This window comes from Pipra filicauda, unplaced genomic scaffold, assembly GCF_003945595.2.
Source record: "Pipra filicauda isolate LSUMZ 115617 unplaced genomic scaffold, ASM394559v2 scaffold330_size805480_pilon, whole genome shotgun sequence".
Taxonomy (NCBI): Eukaryota; Metazoa; Chordata; class Aves; order Passeriformes; family Pipridae; genus Pipra; species Pipra filicauda.
The window spans coordinates 335,202-358,475 of NW_024104455.1; the positions used below are offsets into that span (position 1 = coordinate 335,202).

At 43.8% G+C, this 23,274-nt stretch overlaps 1 protein-coding gene across 4 annotated transcripts in view; it reads right to left on the reverse strand.

Annotated features, from left to right (window-relative positions):
* The window catches only part of ERG (ETS transcription factor ERG), a 147,143-nt gene that overhangs the window by 65,752 nt on the left and 58,117 nt on the right, over nt 1-23,274 (reverse strand). For 2 of the 4 annotated variants that reach the window (XM_027736732.2, XM_027736730.2), the window contains exon 1: nt 157-253. The exons of the other annotated variants lie outside the window; for them this stretch is intronic. In XM_027736732.2, coding sequence (XP_027592533.1) covers nt 157-174 — 18 coding nt within the window. In that variant the 5' untranslated portion in view covers nt 175-253. Of the gene's footprint in view, nt 1-156; nt 254-23,274 lie in introns of those variants that run through there. 4 annotated transcript variants of the gene reach the window in all.

Consider the following 23,274-nt stretch of genomic DNA (forward strand, 5'->3'; position numbering starts at 1 on the left):
ATTTACTAGGCAGTACAAAGGAAATCTTGTTGTCCTCTATTGTGGCAGTGGGGGTGTTGCCCAATTCTAACTTATCTAGGTTGATAAAAGGAAACCAAAGAACACGCAAAAGTGACCAAAAAGCGCCGACAAAAAAAAAAGGTGCCCCTTTCTTACCTTAATAGTGCTTGCCATAATGTGATCAAGATTATTGATCGCTAAATAATTTGCTAATAATAATTATTGCTTCGCTCTGACCAGAAAGAAGTTTTGATGAGGTTGTTTAGAGCGGATGAGATTGTGCTAACTCTGGGAAATGAAGTCAGCCAATGGCAGGAAGAGGTTTCTATTGGTCCTGGCCACCACAGCTCGAAGAAACAGGATATTTGGGAGTGAAGAGATAAGAGTCCTAAAACAATGTTGTTTTTCTTGATGATATGTGACTAAATTTTTTTTTTTTATTTTTTTTTTTTTTATTTTTTTTTTTAAAAACAAAAAAGCCAATTGCCTGTGGTTGCCTGGGCAGGTGTGATGTGATGTGCAGTAAGTGTGACAGGTCACTTTGAGGCAGGATGCAGATGTCAGATGAAATGGGCCAAATTCAGCAGTAGTTTGATGCAGGCTGTTCACTGGGGAATTGTTGGTTCAGGGCCAAAGCCAGGCTGGGTATAAGGGGTGTAACTCCAAATATGTTAATGAAGTCTAGCCCTGCTTACACCACATCTATATTTGTCCATCAACCTCATTCCTGGATTCCTGAGCTATTGACACTCTCTGGCCTGTCTGATTGAGCACTTTTTTTTCTTTTTTTCCTTAGAGAAGAATCAAGTAGATTGGAGACAAACAGTTCTTTTTGATGTGTCTTTCTTACTGAGGAAAGGAAGTCACAAAAAGACAAAAAGCAAATGCCATAAAGAGTCTTAAATCTTCCATGTTCTTCCCTTATTTCACAGCCCTGTCCATGCATGAGAAGGAGGTGGTTTCACTGGCAATTCCCTTCCTGGTTAGAGTGTGATAGTCATTTTTTATTTGGTGTTATATTTTTATTTGTCCTTTTGTAGCACTTGGCGGTCACGGGGCACCTCAGAACTCCCAGCTGTGCAAACAAAACACCGTCCCTGTCCCAGGCCTTTGCTCAGGAGTGCTGAACGTAAAAGAAAAAATAAGTAAGAAAGGCAAAGTGCTTCCATAATACCAACCACTGTAAAATCCCACATGTAAAGAACCATCCAGGATCCAGAGCTGGTACAACCCTTTCGCTCTTAGGAGTATCACAGCATTTTATGTTTTCATAAAGGACATAATCCCTGGCATCAGGAGATTCTGAGCTTTCAGCTAGAAGAGAAAAGCTTGAAAATAGAACCCTTAAAAATGGAATGAAAAATGAAACCACGTCAGAACACATTAATTTTTTAAAACAAAACTTATAATTTTAAAAAGCCGGTCCTACTCTAACAGGTTTACAATTTCTCACTGCTCCTTGGAACAACATCCAACCACGGACAGTTGGAAGCACTGGGTAGATCATTCCAGCTGAAAAGGTCCTGCCCTCTGACCAGGGATTCTGGTATGATAAAAAGAACATGGAATAGTGATGGCTTGGTGCAGCATTATTTAGTGGGAGCAGATGAGCTCCCCCTCTCCCAGCGCCTTCTCCTCCCGCTCCTTAGGAAAAACAAAAGGGAAATCAGAGCGTTGTTGTGTAGCTGGTGATGTCTGCTGGCATCCAACGTGCATTTTTTCCACACAAAGACAGCAGTAAATCCCAGTTCACTTTTCGCCCTCCTCTCCTGACCCAAAGGAAGGTGAAATGCACTTTTCCAGACACACAGAGAGGACATGAAGTGCCGCCTGTTTGGCCCTCGGGAATTCATCCTGCAGGTGCTGCTCCATCTCCCCCCAGGGCAGGGCAGGGGAAAGAAAGGCTCATCCACCCTCCCCTGCTCATGGGAATGGCTCTGCCACCCATCAGATCCCAGGAAATCCTTGTCTCCAGGTGCAGAGCTAGAAATCCCTGGATGCAAAGGAGTGACACACAGAATCTTAAAATCGGTGTGGCTGGAAAACACCTCCCAGATCATCGAGTCCAACCTTTGGGACACAGGATCACTACAGCTGGGATCTGGCAGAGCTGTCCCAGGGCAGCCCCTGTTCCAAGTTTGGCAGTGACAACCAGCTGAGCCTCTGTCCCAACTCATCCCCAGCTGCCTCACAATCCTTGGGGACCCACCACCCCCCCAAGGGACTGAGCAGGCCTCCAGATCCCAAGAGAGAGAGTGGGAATGGGAGAGCAGACACCCTGCTTTTCCCTCTCTGCTCTTGACCCCGAGGTGCCACAGGATCAACTCCCTGTTCAAGATCAGCTCAATTTTATATTCAATTTTATATTCACTTTAGGGAGCTCTGATTTCAGAGCAATCCAGAGCCAGCATTGCCATCCAATATTTTATATTCTCCATTGGTTGGTTCATATGGAAACTCAGTGTTGCGCTGCTGAATGTCTTCTTGGAGCCTACACCCACGGAATTACGGTGCTCCTGCAGAGCAGGTAACTCCTGGTAACTTTCCTATTTTCAGTTACCAACAGTATGAAAAGAAAGCAATTTACAGTAATTGTGTTTCATGGGGATGTTGATTTCCTCCCTTTTCATCTCCAAACAATGAGCAAGACAGCCAAAAGATTAGAACCTTTTTCTTGACATTTCAAAGCCTTGTATAATGTTTCAGTTGGGTGACTTCCACTCCAGTTAAGCCCATGATATTTTGGGTTTTTTTGATTTTATTTTACTGAAATATACTGAGAGGCTGCAAGCATCAGTTCCAGCTCTCCAGTGGAGAGGATCTAACAAATTCATTCACAAGCAGGTTTTAGTAATGATTCCTCTCCACCCCATCTCTATATAGACAAAGCTCCTCTTGGTTTATACAGGGATTTTGGAAGCATAAGGCACTGCTGAGCACTATTATTATTATATAAGTTTTACAGAGCCCTCAGCCCGGTGAGGATTTTGCCATTTCAAACTGGCACAGGTTCTGTGCCAAAGAATTCAATGAAGTTTATTTGACTTTCAAACTAATACCCACAGGCAGATTTCTGAGTGCTTATGCTCGTGTTGATCCAATTGCAAGCAGAGCCTTGGTATTGTAAGGGAAGGAAAATATTGGGTTATCAAATCACCATCATCCAGTTGCAAAAGAAAAATAGTCCAAGTGCTCCTACTATTTTTCTCTTTTCTGATTTTTTTTTTAAGTAGAAAGAAAAAATGGTTTTGCTATGTTAGGCAATTACATGTTATTGTCTGAAATAAGGCTGTGTGAGTGTGGAGAACCTGGTCAACAAGTGAAATAAAAGCACCAAAAAAGTACTAAAAATCCACACAAGTCACCCCATGCTCCCCTCTTTATTTCTCTCTCTTTAAGCTGAAGGAGGGTAGGGTTAGATGGGATATTGGGAAGAAATTCTCCCCTGTGAGGGTGGGGAGGCCCTGGCACAGGTTGCCCAGAGAAGCTGTGGCTGCCCCTGGATCCCTGGAAGTGTCCAAGGCCAGGTTGGACGGGGCTTGGAGTAACCTGGTCTAGTGGAAGGTGTCCCTGCCAAGGCAGGGGGTGGGATTGGGATGATCTTTAAGGTCCCTTCCAACCCAAACCATTCCATGAGTCTATAAAATACTTCCAGAAAGACCATTCCTTATGCTATTTGAAACTCTACTAACTCCAAAAAACAATCCAGTCCTTGGATTTTTTTTTATTTCATATCCACTGGAGTGTTGGGATGTAGGAAGTACATTGCAATATTCCCTATGTAAACAGATTTATAATCCATCTTGCTGTCTGGGAGGTAAAACAAGAACTCTGCTCTAAGACTGGGCTGATCAAAAGAACAGAGGCACACTCTGCTATGTTAATAATATGACCTTCATCCCTTCCACTGTACAAATTCCTCCGGGAAAATAATTGGGAAAACTGGAGACAGATTCACTTTATGTGTCATGCTTACTATTCACACACAGAGTGTCTGCAGATGTGGGTATAAAAGAAAAGAATAGAGAAAAAAAGTGAGTTCTTGTTCCTCTTACCAGCATTCCAGGTAAAAAGGAGGTTGTCCTCTAGGTACAACCAGGTTAAAAATCCAAAAACTTGAGTAGGCAGAATAAAAGAATCTGCACTGCAGTTTTTGGAAACAGATTTTAAGAAATCCAGGCAAATTATTGCTACTTCAGAGCATGTGAAGACACATCTGTAAAGGTCTCAATCCTCTAAAAAAAAAATGTAGCTTAAATGTAGCTCCAAGCACCAGTTTGGTGCGTGAGGGTCAACTACACCCTTACCAAGCCCTTCAGCAGGACAGTCTCCCTTTAATTCCCAGTTTTCCCATGGTTCTGATGAAAATATCAGGGAAATTCTGCCCTCCCCACAAAGAAAGCTCTCACAATTAGGATTTCACCAGGGGAACAAACAGAGGTGCTCAGGAGAAGAACTGAGTTTCACAACCCACTCCAAGGCTGCAGCTCAGGGATGATGGATTCTGGTCCCCTGCCCCCTGGAATGTTGTGCCTTTGGGGCTGCTGAAGGGACCTCTTCCTTCCACAGCTTTGGTGCAGCACCAGGTCTGAGGGGACAGGGCAAAATCCATGCTGGGAACAATGGGGTTCAGTTCCGGGGTGGGCTCATTCCCACTGATCCATGGCTGGAAATGTGGAGATCAGCTCTGGGAGGAAGCACTATGACAGGAGTGGGGCATTTGCTTCGCCCAAAATCCAAGTGGCAGCCTGCAGCCCATGCAAAGCCACGTAATTAACACTAATCATCACTGCCTGGCCACGTAATTAACACTAATCATCGCTGCCTGGCCACGGGGGCAGCACAGCTCACAGCATCCTTCCCTCCAGCCCTGCTTCCAAGCTTTTGCGCCTGCCATTTCCCGCACTGCCAGGCCTTGCAGCACAGAGGAGGGAGATGTCCTGAACCCTTCCACATTCCCGGAGGGTGCCGAGGATGCCCTGTGGGCAGCCCAGCCCAGCGGTCACTAGAGGGTGCTCCCTGCCCCTCGAACGGAGCTCGCCGGGCTGCGCTGCTCCCTCCAGCACCAGGCTCTTTCCCAAGCCAGCAGTTAATCCTTTTATCAAAAAGAATACTTTAACAGAAGCAAATAAACGACGTTTCTTCCTGCTTCAGTGGAACCCCCCCCCATTATTTTTGCACTCAGGGCTGGTTATGACTTAATGCCTTCCTGTTCTCCTGTCTTTGCTTCCCTTCATCACCCCTCTCACTGCCCAATTAGTCCCTTCCCGTATTTTCTCCCATCCCCACCCTCCTTCCTCTCACAGCAATGAATTCCCTCTCAAAGCTGAAAAGTTGGGAGAGAGCCTGGTTTGGGGACACCTTTTTTTTTTATATATTTATTATTTTAACATTACTCCATGGGACAACAGCAGTCAAGGACAGGTTGTTTTCCTACAGCCAAAGCTTTACAGAAAAGAAGTCTTGGAAGTTTTCAAAGTGAAAATCGAAGTACTTCATTTACTAACTCTTATCTATGACTCAAGCTGTTTAAGCCTGTATCAGCCATAATATTTTTGGTGGCTACACCTGTTTGCCCATTTTTTCTGTTGTGATCGTCTTTTGGAGACCACCTGTAGACTCTACATAAAACAAATACCACAGAAATGGGAAATGAAAGGGGAGTTCTAAGTGAATTGAATTGTCACAGTCAGTATTATATTGACACTGGAATTATTTTCAGTAGTACTTTGGAACAGGGAACTGCTGACACTCATTTGCAAGTAAGGAATTGAATCACTTTCTGCTGAAGTGGAATTCACTGCATTTAAACTTCAATGGCTTTAAATGTAGGTGTCAGAACTACTCTAGTTTTCCAAGATCTCTGCAGTTCCCAATAAAAATATCTTCATCACTTCATTCAGTCTCACTTACAACCCTATTTGAAAGTGGTGAGATGAACTGCACCTTTAAAATAGTTCTTTCTCTCCATCACCTACTAAGTGAGCCTGTACTATACCCTGAGACACACAACTTTTGGATAACTCTGCTTATAGGAGCTGAATCTCCCCTAAACCTGCCTTTCATTCTTCTTTAATTTTCCCATCTCAACACCAAATGCCAAAGGGGTGTTTGATAACACAGATTGATAATTAAAGTTATCAATTCAGCTCAAAGTATGAATATGAAAACTCTTTGGTTTATGTTTAATATTAATTTAAAACTGGTTAAGTGACAATGATAACACAGGACACACACACAAACAAACCCCAAAATACCTCAAAAAAGCAACTTCCCTGCAAGGAAAAAAGAAGCAACTGTGAGGGCAAAGGCCAACATTTTTTCCATCACTTTCTTCCAAGTGTTTTTGATAATTTTAACTGAACTGCACAATAGTCTGAAGTGGTTATTGGACACTGTCCTTCATAGTCCTTCCATCCCTAGACTGATGACCACTGCACACAGCAAATATATCTGGCATATTGGATTTCTACACCGTATTAGTGAGGCTGTTTCAGGATTTTCATCAAGAATGGAACCTATTAAAGTGTCTCTTACACTCTCCTGGCTTTTATAGCTTGCTTTGGAGCACTGAACACTCTTTTTTTTTTTTTTTCCCTCCATGACCAGGAAGTCTAGAGAAAATGCTTTAAACTGTTGTATTTGACCTTTCACCTCTGGGCTTTTGCCTAATCTGTAAATTTGAATAGGAGGTAGAGCTGTGCTTTTTGTTTTCCTCTCTCAGAGTAACCAGCTGAACTCCTTAAAGGACCAGACACGTATCTCAAATCGGGGCTCTCTCGATATTGTACTTCTTTGTTAGTGGCTGTGAACAAGAAACAGATGTGAAATGTCTATGTTTGAAACTTAGTGACCCAGAAAGACCAGGGCTAATCCAGATCATTCTTAATAACTGAAATCTGCCACCCTTTGACCACCTTGAGGCACAGGCACACACTGAGGAAGAACCCTACCCCCACCCCAGCAGACAGACAGACAGACAGACAGACACAAAGAGAAACCCTCAGCACTGTTAAACACCTTTATGCTAATTATGAACTCAGATGTAGTTCAATATTTGAACAACGGCAAAAAAAATGGATTCTCCATCAGTCTTCTTCCCCCACCATCAATCAGCCTCTTTCCGTTTAGGCAGCTCCCCCAAAGGTGAATTCTTCAGAGAGGAAACAACAGACATGCCAAAAAACCACTTTGTTCCACTTAGTTTGTCTCAAACACCGCCAGGTATCTCACATTATATTATTTTTTTAAGTGAAATCATTGCCCTGGTGCCACCCTGGGCTTGGGGTGACAGGGCACAGTTAGAAAAGCAACGGGGTGGGAGTTGATGGAGCAGTGCACTGATTGGACACCTCCACGAACAATCTTCTCAGGGAAAAATGGTGAAGGCAAAATTCAGGTTGCAGGAGATGCCATTCCCATCAGTGCTTCCAAAAACTAAATGTTTGCTGTATATGGATATGGCAAAAAATCAACCACTTCCACTGCACTGGCAACTTGTTTTTCTTTCATTTTCCTTTCCTTTTTCTATCTAGGACAGAAGAACACATTTATCTCATCCTTTTAAATACTGAAACCATCAAACCAGCAATAATTAAAAAAAAAATATTTTACAATAAGATTCAAAGAATCATTTGAAATTAAGCACTTGGGAAGTGTGATGTTACATCTTCTAGGAATACTCCCAAGGCTAAGCTGTGTGGCCCAAAAGGGATAAGATTCCCACATATCTGTAACTGTCTGATATCTCTGGCTCTCTATAAGACCCTGTAATACCACATGCCTTGTGAGAAAAAAAAAAAATCACTGTCAACTAGTTATATGGTTTTATAATACTTACTTATAAATTTAAATTAAAAATATTCATCACCTTGTATCTCTAAGGCTTGATGTCAAATATCAGGTATTTCCAACAGACAAGAAATGCCACGTTGTTAAAGTCCTACCTGATCTGATTTCCATATGATCACATTTCTTAAGCTCAGTACATCTGAGAGAAAGACATTTCCAACAGCATACGAGAAAATGAGATTATTATCTTAAAAGTACTACAGTGAAATCAAAGGACTTGGCAACGATAAACCAAAATATTTTCTCTTGGGGAATAAATACATTGGCAAGAAAGAGCAAAGGAGTTCTCATTTACTTTAATGGATAAAAAACTGTAGGCATAAAATGCTTATCATTCAGGGGGGAAAAAAAGCACTGAATATAATTAATTGCCAAGTTAATTCTAACTCAGACTTTTTACAGAGCTGGGATTTGTCATGATCATCACAATCTTTTTACCCCTATCTAAAACACTTTGTAGTGTTCTGGGCAAACTGGAAATTCTGAGTTTCAAAGGGCTCTAAGCAGATCGTGTTACAAGGCACAAAAAGTCCTGTCCAATAACAAAAAAATGAGCAGCAGTGGAAAAACGGAGGGAACCAATAATTGATAGGATTTAATGCATGATTTAAGGCCCGGGAAAGAATCCCTAAAGCCTTCTCCTACTGTGAAAGGCTTGCCAGACATGTGTGAAAAACTTGCTAAAACATGTGTGTTGAATTACCTTGGTGGCCTGTGACTTTCCCAACAACCACTCACAATTAGCCGGGATCCAGTAGGACAGGAGTGAAATGTTGTGTGCAGCATTATTCCCACAGAATGAGGCACTTGTTCTAAAAGGATCTGTGTTTTGGGCCAGGCCCTAGAAGATGCCAAACTCTTCCAGCCCCATGGCACACAAGTGCATGTTGTGTCTGCTGCTTCTTCTCTGTTTTCAACTGCATCAGCTAAAAGATGGATGTTTAAATTATCCCTTCGTCCGTTGGGCTGGATCTGACTTTGAATGATTTGATCTTAACCCTTCTGGAATTAGCCCAGAATGTTCCACAGTGCAGAATGGTCAGGAGGCTCCTGGTTAAAACATTTTTACCTAAAGTGTCACTGCATTTCCCCAAAAGGAGCAGTGGCATTGAGGCAGTTTGGTTTCCTTGGCCTCGCTGCCTCCTAATCCTTCCTTCCCACTGCCAAGGACTCCTGGTCTCACTCCTGCCACTCACAGACTCTGTGCAAGAACTCTGGGTCCCTGAGGGTTCCTGTGTGAGCAGCTGTGGCCAAATGCAAGGCAAAATGCACCTGGTGCAGGACAAAATACTCCTCCTGCCCTTCCCTTGGCAGGCAAACAACCTCTTTCCCTCACCTCCCTCATCCTCGCAGTAGGCTGATGAACTTTGAGCTGTCAAACCCTTTACTGTGAAACTCTGTTTTCCTGTGAAATATGGATAGGATCTCCTTGAGTTAAGCCAGTCCCAAACTGTCCCTCCAGTCAGATCTGTCCCCACACTGAATGGCTGCCTCGGTGGAGGGGTGATCCTCTTTTTACCCATAAATTGTAACCAACATCACAGTTCTAATTTAAAAACCAAGGCAATGAGGAAAGGCTGAGAGAATTGGGAATGTTCAACCTGGAGAAGAGAAGCTTTGGGGTGACCTGATTGTGGCCTTGCAGGACCTGAAGGAGCTCCAAGAAAGATGGAGAGAGGCTATTTCCGAGGGCTGGAGGGACAGGACAAAGGAGAATGGCTTCAAAGTGACAGAGAGTAGAATCAGATTGGATATTAGGAAAAAATTCTTGTCTGTGAGGGTGGGGAGGCCCTGGCACAGGTTGCCCAGAGAAGCTGTGGCTGCCCCTGGATCCCTGGAAGTGTCCAAGGCCAGGTTGGACAGGGCTTGGAGCAACCTGGGCTGGTGGAAGGTGTTCCTGCCCATGGCAAAGAGTTGGAACAAGATCATCTTTAAGGTCCCTTCCAACCCGAGCCATTCTGGCTTGTAAATGGCAAGTCAGTTATGATGAGAAGGCAGCAAAAATCTTACTCATGGCACTGTAATTTTTTTTTAATGATCTGGCATTAAAAAGAAAAGGAAAAGGAAAAAGGAATAGGAAAGGAAAACCTCAAAAATTCTCCTTAGACTTTAAAGTAACCGAGATTTATGTTTTCTTCAAGTGTTAATATTTCTTAATTTTTCAGTTCTTTGTTTCAATAAAGGACACTACTGGTACTTGAGTTGTTGTCACTTAGCGACTGTAACTACTCGATTTCTTTTTAATGATCTCATTTTGCTTTTGAAAATAACACCACAGATGTGAACTTCGGTCCTGCAAAGAGTTTTATATGGGTTTATCTTTACACAACTGAACCCAACATCCTCACCGAGTTCAGTGAAGGCTACGTAAAATATAAGGAACAAATTTACGGATGTGGTTTTGCAGGTTTGGGACTTTATTTTTCTAATTTTTTCCTTTTTATGAGATGTTTCACTGCAGCTGTAACTAAGCCTGTAATTGTTCCCTCGTACACCACAGGTGCAAATGCTTGAGGCCACCGGTTTGTATGTCCAATGCAGGTCAGTTAATTGTGAGATTCACCAGTGTCATCAGACACTCAGAGTTTTAGGAGACCTAAACCAGATGAAAAATATGCAGGCATTTTCAGAAAACATGGACTTTACTGTCTGATGTGGAAAACAGTCTTCAACAGACTTCTTTCAGACATGATATTGAATAGTCTTACCAAGACTATAGAAAATTGCCATTTGAAAACCAGTCCTGTATAGATGGATCAACCTTCCAACCCTCAGCTGCTGACACTACTAACAGTTCCAGTAGTTCCTAAGGAGTTATTCAGGCTAATTCTCCAACCAGCCATAGGTATTTAGGATGCCCAGGTGGTTTAACACCCCAGCACTCAAACATGGGGCTTGTTCCCCTCCAAGGCCAAGTGGCAGTTCTTTCAAAGGCCTCTTCCCATATGCACCATTTCCATCACAGTGCAGTGAAACCCTATTTATTTACAGGCAACGCAGTTATTTGCCAAAGAATGTGGTCTGGGGACAGCTGAAGACATTTGTTAGCTCAGGACAAACTTGCTGCGCAGTTTTGGCCCGCACAAAAAATAAGAGGCAGGCTTTGGAAAACATCAGATGTTCCCTCGAACTGATATTTTTTAAGTGGTTTCAACCCTTGGTTTTTAAGGGAACTTGTCATGAAAGCAAAGGAAGGAAAAAAGCCTGATTCTCAGAGTTTTCAAGGAGGGAACCCCCCTCCTTTCTCCACAGTAGCCCAGCACTCGGATCACCTCATCCTTTGCCAGCAGCGTTCAGCCCCCAGCTCAGCCTCCCACTCGCTCCTCAATTGTCCTGTGGGAAGCAGGACAGAAGGAATTACAAGCACCTGAACTGCAATATATAACACTTGGTCAGATGCTTTCCTGGACCAGGAGCTTCAATCCTAAACTTCTCCCGGGTCCTGCAGAGCAGCAGCCCCAGATCTGGGGGTCGGGGGAGCTTTGTTTGCCCTTGGAATACGAACAACACACAGGAATAAAGTTCTAAAGGAATGCACTTCTCTCTAAGCTCTGTTTGTGTAGGCTTTGCTCAAGCCAAGCATGTGCAGAACCAAAGCTGTGCATCTGCCAATATCACAAGTATGATCCAAGCAAGCCCATCGAGACACTGCCAGCCACACAGCTCCCTCCATGAGGAAAGAATTTGGGATGCATTATTTGACACAGAACCATATAATTGCAGCGTCAAAAATTAGAGTCAATGGCTCTAATCAACTGCCAAGAAGGGGGATATTTTTCTGGCTTGAGCTTCTAATAGAAAAATAATAAAAAAAAAAAATGCAAAAGTTACAGCAATTCTGACGTTACTGAGCTGTCATTCCAGAAATTTTCCTTTAAAGCAAAACTGCGGTGGATAACAAATAAAATGATGTGTGTTAGTTCAAGTAAGGTTGGAAAACACACATGGCTTTTTCAAGCTTCCTATACCAGGCAACAGAACCTTCTGCACTGTGAATATCCAGATTCATACATGGCCATTTATGTTATTACAAAAGTAGTTGAAACAGTTGACTCTTCAATTACAGTGATGATTTTAGCGTGTCTGGCTCTTAACAAAATATTCAGCTGCTGTGGGTGAAGTTTCATTGGAAGGATTTTCTCCCTCAGGTTAATTTTTTTATTGTGTGGGGTGTCTTTTTTTCCTAGAGTTGTTTTTTTGTTTGCTTGTTTGTTTAGTTATTTTAAGTTATTCAACCATTTTTAAGCTGGAACACCTATAGATTAAAACAGACCTCATGCATTAAAGTGTCTTATGGAAATTATATACATAAATTCATGCTCTTTTGGGCTTCAGTCTCATTCATTACATGGTGATTCCCTGGGCAAGACACTGAAGGAATATCCTTCCCCAAATATCCAGAGTATACAGGGAAGGAAATGCAAAGAATGCAGTGGGGTGACAAACATCTTTATGCAGTGAGTAAATTAGGCTGTGTAAAGCAGACTGTTGTGGAGCAGGGCTTCACTGGGGGATGGTTTTTGAGGAGAACTGCTGACCAATGATATCAAAGCAGCAGACTGAAAAGTGAAGGAAACTTGTGGTTTCTTTTTGACTCCGAGATGAATTCTTTCATCAGATGAACCACTTCTGAAAGCATCCGGCGTGTCTGACATACCCGAGGGACAGCCAGGGTCTATTCGGGGGCAGCACATGCTGGGTCTGACTCAGGAGAACATCCTCACTCAGGAAGGACGTGAAATTTTAGGTTTCACTTTAAGCAGATGCTTAAACCCCACGAAAACTGGGGAATTTTAAGCTTAGCCTCAGAGTTAAGCACATACTTTGGCTACTTCCTTAATCCCAGATCAGGAGGTAGAAATGCATGTTGCTACTGGTGACTGCAGAAAGGAGTGGAAAACCCAAAAACCTTATATGGGGAGCTAATGAAATGTCAGTTATTACTGAGAAAGCTTCCAGAAAAATAGGAAGAAAACCTAAGTGAGCAGGACTAGAAGAAAAGAGGTCTCCTAGCCAGGATCACAAATATCATCCCTGCACGTAGTGTTAAAAGAGCAGCAGAGCAGAAACACCCTGTGCTGCCAGCAGGTGATTTGTAGGACAGATCTGATCACACCCATCAATTGACTGTTCCTTATTGCCCCTTTCACCTCTGAACAGAGACAAAAGGGCTGTCACACTGCAGGCTGAGTCCCAAGCTGTGCTGAGCCCAGTGCCTCTGATATCTTGGGGCACTAGCACCTCTCCAGGTCTGGCCCTGGGAGTTACAGCTGGAGGCGTGGATGATAGAAAAATACATCTCTGTTTCGTAAAAGTCAGGCCTGTAAATCAGAGCATTTTCTTTTCTGGAAAATGCTCAAACCCGGCACAGGTTTGTACAGTCACAGAATCATTTAGGTTGGAAAAGACCTCCAAGATTATCGAGTCCAGGCTGTGACTCATCACCACCTCGTGACCCAGACCAGAGCACTGAGCCCTCCAGCACTCTCAGAACTTCAAATGAAGTACTCAAGTGCATCCAAGTCAGAAGAAAAACAGGTTTGCCAGACTCCAACCACTCCAGATCTGGTGACCAATGGCAGAGCTGGAAACTCGGGGAAGCATTCAGGTGAGTGGATGACTTCACAAAAATATGTCTGGATACGAAAACAGTCATTAGTTATTAGTCACTAGGGAATTACTCATTATGGAATGACCTTATGCTGAAGGGGGGTAGGGCTAGATTAGATATTAGGAAGAAATCCTTCCCTGTGAGGGTGGGGAGGCCCTGGTACAGGTTGTCCAGAGAAGCTGTGGCTGCCCCTGGATCCCTGGAAGTGTCCAAGGCCAGGTTGGACGGGGTTTGGAGCAACCTGAGCTAGTGGAAAGTGTCCCTGCCCATGGCAGGGGGTTGGAATGAGATGATCTCTAATGTCCCTTCTAACCCAAGCCATCTGTGACTCTATGGTTATTTATGGTGCACCAAACAGGCACAAGCCTAAAAGGGTCACTTAAGATTTCTTTTGCTGTAGAAGGCAAATTGGGTGTAAAGAATCAACATCCAGCCCAGACAGCATGAGAAGAAACCCTCAGAGACCACTTCAAACCAGGTGTCAGGGCTGTCTGTGGGTTGCCCCACACCCAAGTGAAAATGAAGCCACCCAGGTGAGCACAAAACCAATGCTTGTCCTCCACCAGCTCTGCACAGGAGTTGTTGTTGACCCTGTGCCTTTTGGTGAAATTTGTGATGGCTTTATAGCAAGTCTAATCTAATAACAGGCAACCTAATATCATACAAGCTGTTGGCTTCCTTGTGGGACTCCACTTCCATTAACATCAACTGGGAAGGATGTTACATGTTGTTCTCAGCTTCACTGGGTTCCCAGAGCTTTGTTTCACGGAACAAGTTTTTTTGTTTCAAGAACAAAGTGCAAAGATATTTGCCAGGATAAGCTGATGCTATTTTTTATCGAGTAAAATCAACTCAGAAAATAATTTTTAAGAAATGATCGCACTTTTCTTCTCCAAGCAAGCAGGAAAATGTCTATAGTTTGCCAAGTGGGAAGAGATGCAATTAGCTGAGGAAAACAAGTACTACCAGGTTTTGAAGCAGCACAGCAAAGCATGAGCACAATAAGGACCAAGTTTGTACGAATAAACAGGATTCCCTGGCAAAGAACTGAAACTGGTGGTTAGCAAACCATTTTGGGAAATGATCATGGAAATGACTAAAATTTATTTTGAAGGATTTGCTAATGGGAAAATATATTTCTGTGCTGGCACAAGGATACAGACATGGTGAAAAAGTTAGGGCAAAGTTACTGGAGTAGAGCTTATAGTAAGTATTCTGAAGAAAACACTGTTTGAAGGACGTAGCTTTTTGTATTACAATCTCCGTTCCATTCAACCTCCAGGAAAGGTCATTGATTTAATCAAAAGCTTTTTTTTCCCCCCCCTTTGGTTAGACTCCCAAATGCACATACCATCAAGATCTGGTGCACAGAAATAATTTGAAGCAAATCTTCTAAAAAAGGTTTTGAAGATGCTTGCCAGTAGAACATTGTGCCTCACAGCTATAATATCAGAAAAAGCCATTCCATTTAAATTAATATATTTGGCCAGACAGCTATATTAAAATTCTTGTTGTTTTTTCTGTTATAATGGTAGCCTGTGGTATGACTAGCCCCCTTCAAAAATCTGTACAGTTATTGCCTTTCTCTTGCCTAGGGTGCATCACATGTTTTTGATTTTGATGAGCTGCCTCATTAAAACAAACACTTATGCAAAACAAAGGCCGTGTATCACAGGGCAGGGGATGTAACCCAGCTTTGAAGGCTGCAGCGCTTCAAAAAGCATCTTTCAAAGGGGAACTTCCGTCGACCCGGCTCCACTTGTGTTTAACATTTGTGGATGATGTCAGACACGCTCGGTGCTCGGCCCCTGCGAACAAGGAGGCTTCAAAAGCCACTCTGGCTGCAGCTGTGGAGCAGGCAAGTGCCTGCTGGTGGGATGGGAAAGGTAGGGCTTTCTCCCCACGTGTGTGTGTGTGTCCCCTGGGCCAGGCAGAGCAGCTGCAGTGCCCCCGAGCAGAGCTGGGTGCTCCAAGCTGGTGGTGCTGGACAGCTCCGCTTCTCCTCCGGGGCCACCTCCCAGAGGCCTCCCCACCTCTGCAGGTGCCCCCCTCTCCCAGGGAGACACCACTTCCAGAGCGTCTTTGGAGGGAATCAGGACTGTGCTCTGCAGCAATAGTTTCTTCTGGTTCATTTTCAGCAAAATTTAAGAGATGATTTTTGCCCTTAATGACGTGTGGTTCCCTCACACTGGAGGAGGAAACTCCCTCACTTCAAAAAAAGGATGCTGAGGGGCTGGAGCATGTCCAGGGAAGGGTAAAAGAGCAGGTGAAGTGTCTGGAAAACATGTCCTGTGAGGAGCTCCTGAGGGAGCTGGGGGGGTTTATCTGGAGAAGAGGAGGCTCAGGGGGGACCTCATTGCTCTCCCCAACTCCCTGACAGGAGGGGGCAGGGAGGGGGGTCGGGCTCTGCTGCCATGTCCCAAGGGAAAGGAGGAGAGGAAACGGCCTCAAACTGCACCAGGGGAGGCTCAGATTGGAGATCAGAAATTTTGTTTTCCCTTCAGGAGTGGTCAGGCCTTGGAATAAGTAGTCCACGAGGTGGTGGAGTCTCTGTCTCTGGGAGTGTCCCAGAGGAGTCTGGATGTGGCCCTTGGGGACATGGATTAGGGGTGATTGTGGTGGTGCTGGGTGAGGGTGGGACTGGATGATCCTGAAGGTCTCTCCCAACTTTGGTGATTCTGTGATTCTGTAAAGGGAGTTTCAGATAAACAGCCTGAATTCAGACCTTACAGATGTCTGAAGGTAGGTGAGATGAAGCCTACCAATAAAAAGTGAAGATATGACTTTGTGTGTACATTTTTTATGGATTTTCTTTAAAAAAAACCCCAAACCCTCAAATGCCAAGGTTAATGCTTTTCATCCAAATCTCTCAAGCTGTTTACACAACAAACTGCATCACTACTACCAGCTTAACAAAGTTTATATCAACTTGATTTTGGAAGGTCATAAAAACATTATGAGATCTCAGTGATTACTGTGTTTTTATGTAATGTGTTTCTCAAGTTAATGTTTTTTCATTGTGTCAAAATACTTAAATAAATGCAGACACTGAAGCAAACATTTGCATACTTTAAAAAATGTTCAGTTTGGCGTTTCTGACACTGCACAAGCTCATTTCTACCCACTTATCTTTGAGATTTGATAACCACTGCTAGTAAAAATTCAGGAGAATTTCTTGTAAACTCCCTTAAAATGTAGCACAATTAGTTACCGTATTTATAACTCAGTACAGAAAAAAAATTACCAGCCTGTGCTACTGCATCAACCTTCTAAAATAACTATTGCTAATCTATATATTCTACAGTTGTAAAAATGTACACATTTTTAGTTCTTATGTGGCACATTTTGAAGTGACTGACACGAAAATATGGCAAGACTGGTCTGTGCTGAAGGATGATTTCGGTGAGAGATGAGCACTGCTGGATTTCTTTCTGGCCTGTAGCTTAGATGGTTTCAATTATCCATTCACAAAATGCACTACAGGAAACGCAGGGACCAGACCAGTCATACGCTTGGAGTACAGGTTTTTAAATCAACTTAGTGAATTCAGGCTGTAGCGTCCTCAAGACTATGAATGGATTGATGTCACGTGTGAGTTACTTCAGAGGACGTACAAATATGTAGAAAATAATTCCATATTCATGGACAACTATGGAAGAAAAACAGACAATATTCAGAATTTGAATAGTTTGTTAAAACATATTCAAGCACTTTGCCTTAAGAGCTCCGCTCACCAGTTTATCTTGTCATCTCCCTCTGGATGGCTCTATTATCTCCTTTTTTATTTTTTTAGCAGACTAATTATACTTAAAAGTGAGTATTTGATTTTCTTTTACAAAGCTAGCAACTAGACTTCAAAAAATGCATGCTATTATCTAGCACTGCAGTCTGCCAAACTAAAATAGCAAGAAGTGATACAGTTCATAACCAATAAAAGCATATACACAGAGCTAAAAAAAAAAGAGAGAGTGAGGGTTAAATCCTGTCTCTGCTGAAGCCAGAGAAGTTTTATCACTGTCTTCCTTAGAGCCTGCACTTCATCCCAGCTACTCATAACACTTCTCATATTTGATAGGGACCAATTTAAAGTGATAAATAGCAGCCAAATTGCACGTGTGTGTGAGGGGGGGGAAGATTTAAAAACGGCCTCAGTGTTGAAACTAAACTACTTCTGTCAGTTTTGAAGTTTTTGGCCTACCAGGCTAAAGCCGATTTAAGCAGGGAAAATGTTTCTGCTTATGTTGGTTATCTGAAAGCTCCAAGCTGCTCAGACCAGCTCCTTCTGAAGTCATCTCCTAAATGGTGTTCAGGCTACCCAGATTTAAAAAGGGTCACCAATCCACAGAACCAACCTTCACTCAGAAAATCAAGTTATGTGCCTGCATATTGGATTAAGATCTAGCTTCAGGTAGCAAAAAAAAAAAAAAAATGCCTCACATGAGTCTAAAAATGTTTACGTTGTGAAATATGCTTTTTCTTCATTTCCTGTTGGTAGAACCTTTACTGCAAAGTCCTGAACCTGAAGTCAAGCTCACAATGTCTGTGTCACTGTCCAGACAGAACTCACTGCAAGATTTAATCTTTGAGACTTGGTGCCCATTGAAGCTGATCATCACAGAATAACTGAGGGTGGAAAAGACCTTCAGGATCACCCAGTGCCACCCTCACCCAGCACCACCACAGTCACCCCTAATCCATGTCCCCAAGGGCCACATCCAGACACCTCTGGAACACTCCCAGAGGCACTCCACCACCTCCCTGGGACACTTATTCCAAGGCCTGACCACTCTGGCATTGGATTTTTTATTTTCTAATCTCCAATCTGAGCCTCCCCTGGTGCAGTTTGAGGCCATTTCCTCTCCTCCTTTCCCTTGGGACATGGCAGCAGAGCCCGACCCCCCTCCCTGCCCCCTCCTGTCAGGGAGTTGGGGAGAGCAATGAGGTCCCCCCTGAGCCTCCTCTTCTCCAGATAAACCCCCCCAGCCCCCTCAGCTGCTCCTCCCAGGACATTGCCACAAGGGGCACTGGGAATGGTTAAATCCAACCTTCTGGCTCCAGAAACTCCCCCACCAGGATGGGAAGTGTTCTCCCTGTCTTGCTGTCCACCATGTCCTAAGCATTCCTGTGACCCTGCTGTTTGAATGAAGTCCTGGAGAGAGCAAAATATGAGTTTATGCACCCCTCTCATAAACAAGGGTGAGCAATCCAGGCCTGAGGAGAGTATTTTTCCCCCCTAAAATGGTATGAGAGAGGAAGAGCTGTTTAAACTTAGGCAAATTCTGTAGATTGAACATGACTGTCCTTTGTTGTGAAATGTCACCACACTTAATTTAAGAATTGTCATTATTTTTCATTTTTTCTATTTCCTTGATAGCTTTGGAAGGTAATTCTTCTATATTACTTCAATTTTATTCCTTTCAGAGAGCACAACTCTTCAAAGCAGGGAAGTGTAACATGTTGTATTGCTTTCCTGACAGTGTGTTCAGTGGTATATAGCTTTAAAACAGTGATTTCACATCCTCAGTCCCTTCTAAATAATTTACCTTTTAATTGTTTAAAAAAAAAATAAAAATATCCCTAGTGTAAAGATATTTCTTATACGGTTTTGTTTTCAAATGTAAATATACAGATTGGAGAAGGAAATTGTGGTTATGCTTTGGAGTAATGCAGCCAACAGACTTTTTGAGAATGAATTGCTGATTTGCTACCTGAAAATGAAAGTCATTAAAAGGCATGTTGACAGCGATGAAAGGGATGTAATTACAGATTCCTTCCTTTCTTTTGAGGCACCTCTCCCTTCAAAAAACGTTTCCTCTGCTCCTGTCAGGGAAATATTTCAGGAAACTCCCTCACAGCTTATCTCGGGAAGAGGGAGGAATATGGTGTGCTGTAGGTTATGCCTCCACGTGTGAAGCTGATCTTTGTCTCCCACATCCAAGTCAATTTTTAGCCAAAATTGTTTGCTGGCCTGGGGGGAATAATGGTTTCAAGTTAGAACCACATGCAGAGCAAGACAGACAGAAGAGATGCTACCCCCTGCGAAGCCTCTCAGATGTCTGGCTCTGAAAAGAGCTTTCCCATTTCTACCACGCCAAAACCAGGAATATTTGCAGTGCTATTACAGTCAGCACTTCCAAAACTGCCTTCTCATTAAAGTCTCTCATTCAAATAAATTTAAATGTCTTCTATCTAAACCACATGACAGGGTGTAGCAGCAGGGCGAGGCGTGAGCTGAACCTCACCCAGCACAAAGGCAGCCTGGTTTGCTCATCAGGAGCACCAGCAGTACCCAGTAAAGTGTCTGAAATCACAAGCCCACTGTCCAGTTTCCTGGAAAAATGCTGTCAGACACCCTCTCTCCTCCACACAGCTCCACCCATTGTGTCCCAGCCCTCGTTTTTATCGCGTTTTTCAGCAGGGCCCAGCTGACACCGTGGGAAGTCCTGCATGCCCAGATCCCAGTGTTCACATTAAACCTGCCTTGGAGAGCCTCTACTTTAAGGCATGTACTTATAAGATCATGAGAATTTCCACCTCTTAAAAGACAAAGCCCATCATTTTGGAGCTGCTGTTTCATTTCTTCAGCATGAGGTTTCCCTCTGATGTAGAGGGCAATGTATGCCAGGCCCTAAGGCTTACACTCGAACATCCCACACATTTTAAAGAGGGCCATGAGAAGAGAGTTTCCTCTCAAAAACTTTCACGGGGGAAAAACCACTCATTTTATTTGTCTGCAGTGACAGCAGAAAGCTTTGATTTCTAGCTTTGGGCATCCAAGGGGGCCTTCTACTGCTCACCTCAGAAATTTTACCTGCCACCTGGCAGCTCTCTGCCTGTGTTAATTCATAAATTTACTCTCCTAAAGCATGTCTGAAGTGGGAAAATACTGCTGCCTCCTTTGCTGCTGGTGAGGTGGCATCTCCCCACTGCAGAGCAGGTGACTGAAGCAGAGGGAGACCTCATGCCATGCTTGGGATGAAGCAGGAAATTGGTAGAGATGCTGAATCTGCCTGAAGATCAACAGAAGATCAACAAATGAGGTCACTTGACCCCACTGGGGTCTGCAGCTTCCTCCCAGGGGGCACTGGAGGGGAAGCTCCGACCTCGGCTCGCTGGGAGCAGGGACAGGACCCAGGGAAGGGCTGGAGCTGGGACAGGGCAGGCTCAGGGGGGATCTCAGGACAAGGTTCTTTCCCCACAGGGTGGTGGGCACTGACCAGGCTCCCCAGGGCAGTGGGCACAGCCCCAAGGCTGCCAGAGCTCCAGGAGGGTTTGGACAACGCTCTGAGGGACAGGGGGGATTGTTGGGGTGTCCTGGGCAGGGCCAGGGCTTGGACTGGATGATCCTTGTGGGTTTCTTCCAACTCAGGATATTCCATGAAACTGAGGCCACCTGGGTTGTTACCTCCACCTGGTGTTGGCTATAGGGATAAGCCAAAAATCAAGCTGGTTTTTCTTCCCCTCATCCTGAAGTGAGAAAGGTGCAGAGTCTGCGCCAGCTGCAGTTCATTCATATGTTGATTATTCACACTGAGGACCTGGCCTCCCATGACCAATGTCATCAAAATACTGACAGTGTGCCAAATGTTCCCAGTTTTTCAGAAGTGCTGCAGACTCCTGTTACCTCTGAGTGGTTGACATGTTTTACCCCAGCACTGGCTCCACTTCAGTGATGAATGAAGTGACTCCTATAAAAATTGTCTGAAAAGCTCTCAGAGACTGCTTTGGGATAAAAACTACACCATATGCTGCAAATAGCCAGGAATAATGTGCTTCCTTGTCAGGAAAAGCTAAAATCTGCAAGAGCCACAGGGATCCTCTCTAGGAATGATACCATCAACTTGAGTAATAGGGTTGTGCATTTGAATCTATTTTAAAGGGCATCTTTCTGGGGCAGAAAAAGAACAAAGACAGAATTATTTAATTTTTAGGCAGAGACAAGTAGACACAAGGTATTAAAACAAAATATTTCACTGAACTCCTAAACAAACAGGATTAAAGGTACTTTTAAAATTGTGTGTAATTCTACAAATGTCAGTGAAAGGAAAATTAACATACAAAAGTGAGTTTTGAAACTTTAAAAATTTGCAGTCCCATGAGACACTTTTGCCCTCCTATCTACCACAGAAAACATAAAAAAAAAAAATTTAGTAATTTGTACGTCCAAATTGCTAATCCCTGTATCTCTGATACCTTTGATTGGGTGCTAAAACTATCCAAGATCCCAGTTCGAAACATATATGGTAAAAACTTCTTTCCATCTGATCCACGGTTATAAAGTTCAAATTTTGTTTTAGAAGTTTAAGGAAACTCTTCAAGCCTGCGAATGCTCCCTTCCACTACAGAGTCAAGAAGCAGCAATGTATGCAAATCCTTCAGAGAGATTATCATTACCTTAACTGAGCTGCCTAAAAGTTTGACATCCAGGCTAAAATTTTTGCCTCTTTTGAAATCTACTTTTAAATGGGATTAAATACCCTCTGGGTAGGCCTCATTTTCCCTTTGCTCTGGAGGCAGGTTTAGGTTTCAGGTGAGTTAGGTGAGATGAATCTTGATCCCAGTGACATAAAGTCCCTTTTCTTGGTGCTCAGCAACAGGAAAAGGAGTTATGATCATAAACCAAATCACAAGAAGTTCCACCTCAACACGAGGAATAAATCCTTTACACTGAGGGTGAAGAGCTCTGGAACAGCTGCCGAGGGAGGGTATGGAGTCTCCCTCTGGAGACATTCCAAATCCACCTGGACACAGTCCTGTGTCAACAGGTGACCCTGCCTGGGCAAGGGGGCTTGGACTGGATGAGCTCCAAAGGTCCCTTCCAACCCCAGCTATCCCGAGACGGTGAAAGTAATGAAGACATGTCATGTAAGTCAGAGGAGGGATTCACAGCCCTTATCTGCAGGACATCAGGAAGACACAAATAATGGGACAGGCAAGGCAGAAAACACATCTTACAAAGCACGTGGTACTTGCTGGCAGCCAGCACCAGCCACACCAGCTCCCTGATCCGAGGGAACTCACAGAGCACTGGGATCCACTGACATAAGTGAGGACAGGGCTTGGCACCCTCTGCACCAGCTGATACTCATGGAAACTCTGAATGAAGCCCGTGGCAACTGCTTTATGTAGTTCCCCCAAGCGAAGATATATCTGGGAGAGCTGAGGAAACTATTAATAGGAATTGGGTCATCCACATTCCCATTTTAGATCCAGTTTAGCTGGGAAACAACCAGAAGTCGTCACCAGCAGACAGGTGTTTTTTTAGTGGTGGTTTTAGACCAGGCCCCAGAAAACAAGATGTTGGCCTCACTTCAGGTTACACCCATGCATGGCTGTAAACCTTGGCAGTCTCCTCTGGAGAGGAGAAGGCTTCCTCAAGGGACAGAGACCAAACTATTCTCTCATCTTGCAAGTGAATGTTGAAGGCCATGCCTGGAGGCACCAGTGTAAAGGAAAGGGTGCTCATCCAGCTTCTTCCTGCTCCATACCATTCTCCTGGGCCAAAGGGATCATCTTCCCAGTGCCCACCCCACGTGCAAATGCAGACATGATACCTGAGAAGAAACTTCACAGGCTTGTACAACACCTTGCAGGGCCACAGCAAACCTTGAGGCTCCCTCAAAGCATTTTTCCAAGGACACCACTTGACAATGTGCCCAGAGACCTTTAGTGTTACAGTCACAGAACAAGAGATTTCCTTGGCCAGGAAGGAGTTAAGAGGTGGGTTTCTAATCAGTCACTGAGCACCAACTCTTCTGTATTTCTTTCTCATGTTCCATTTCTCTATTTCTGAAATCTCTCAGCTGGGGCTG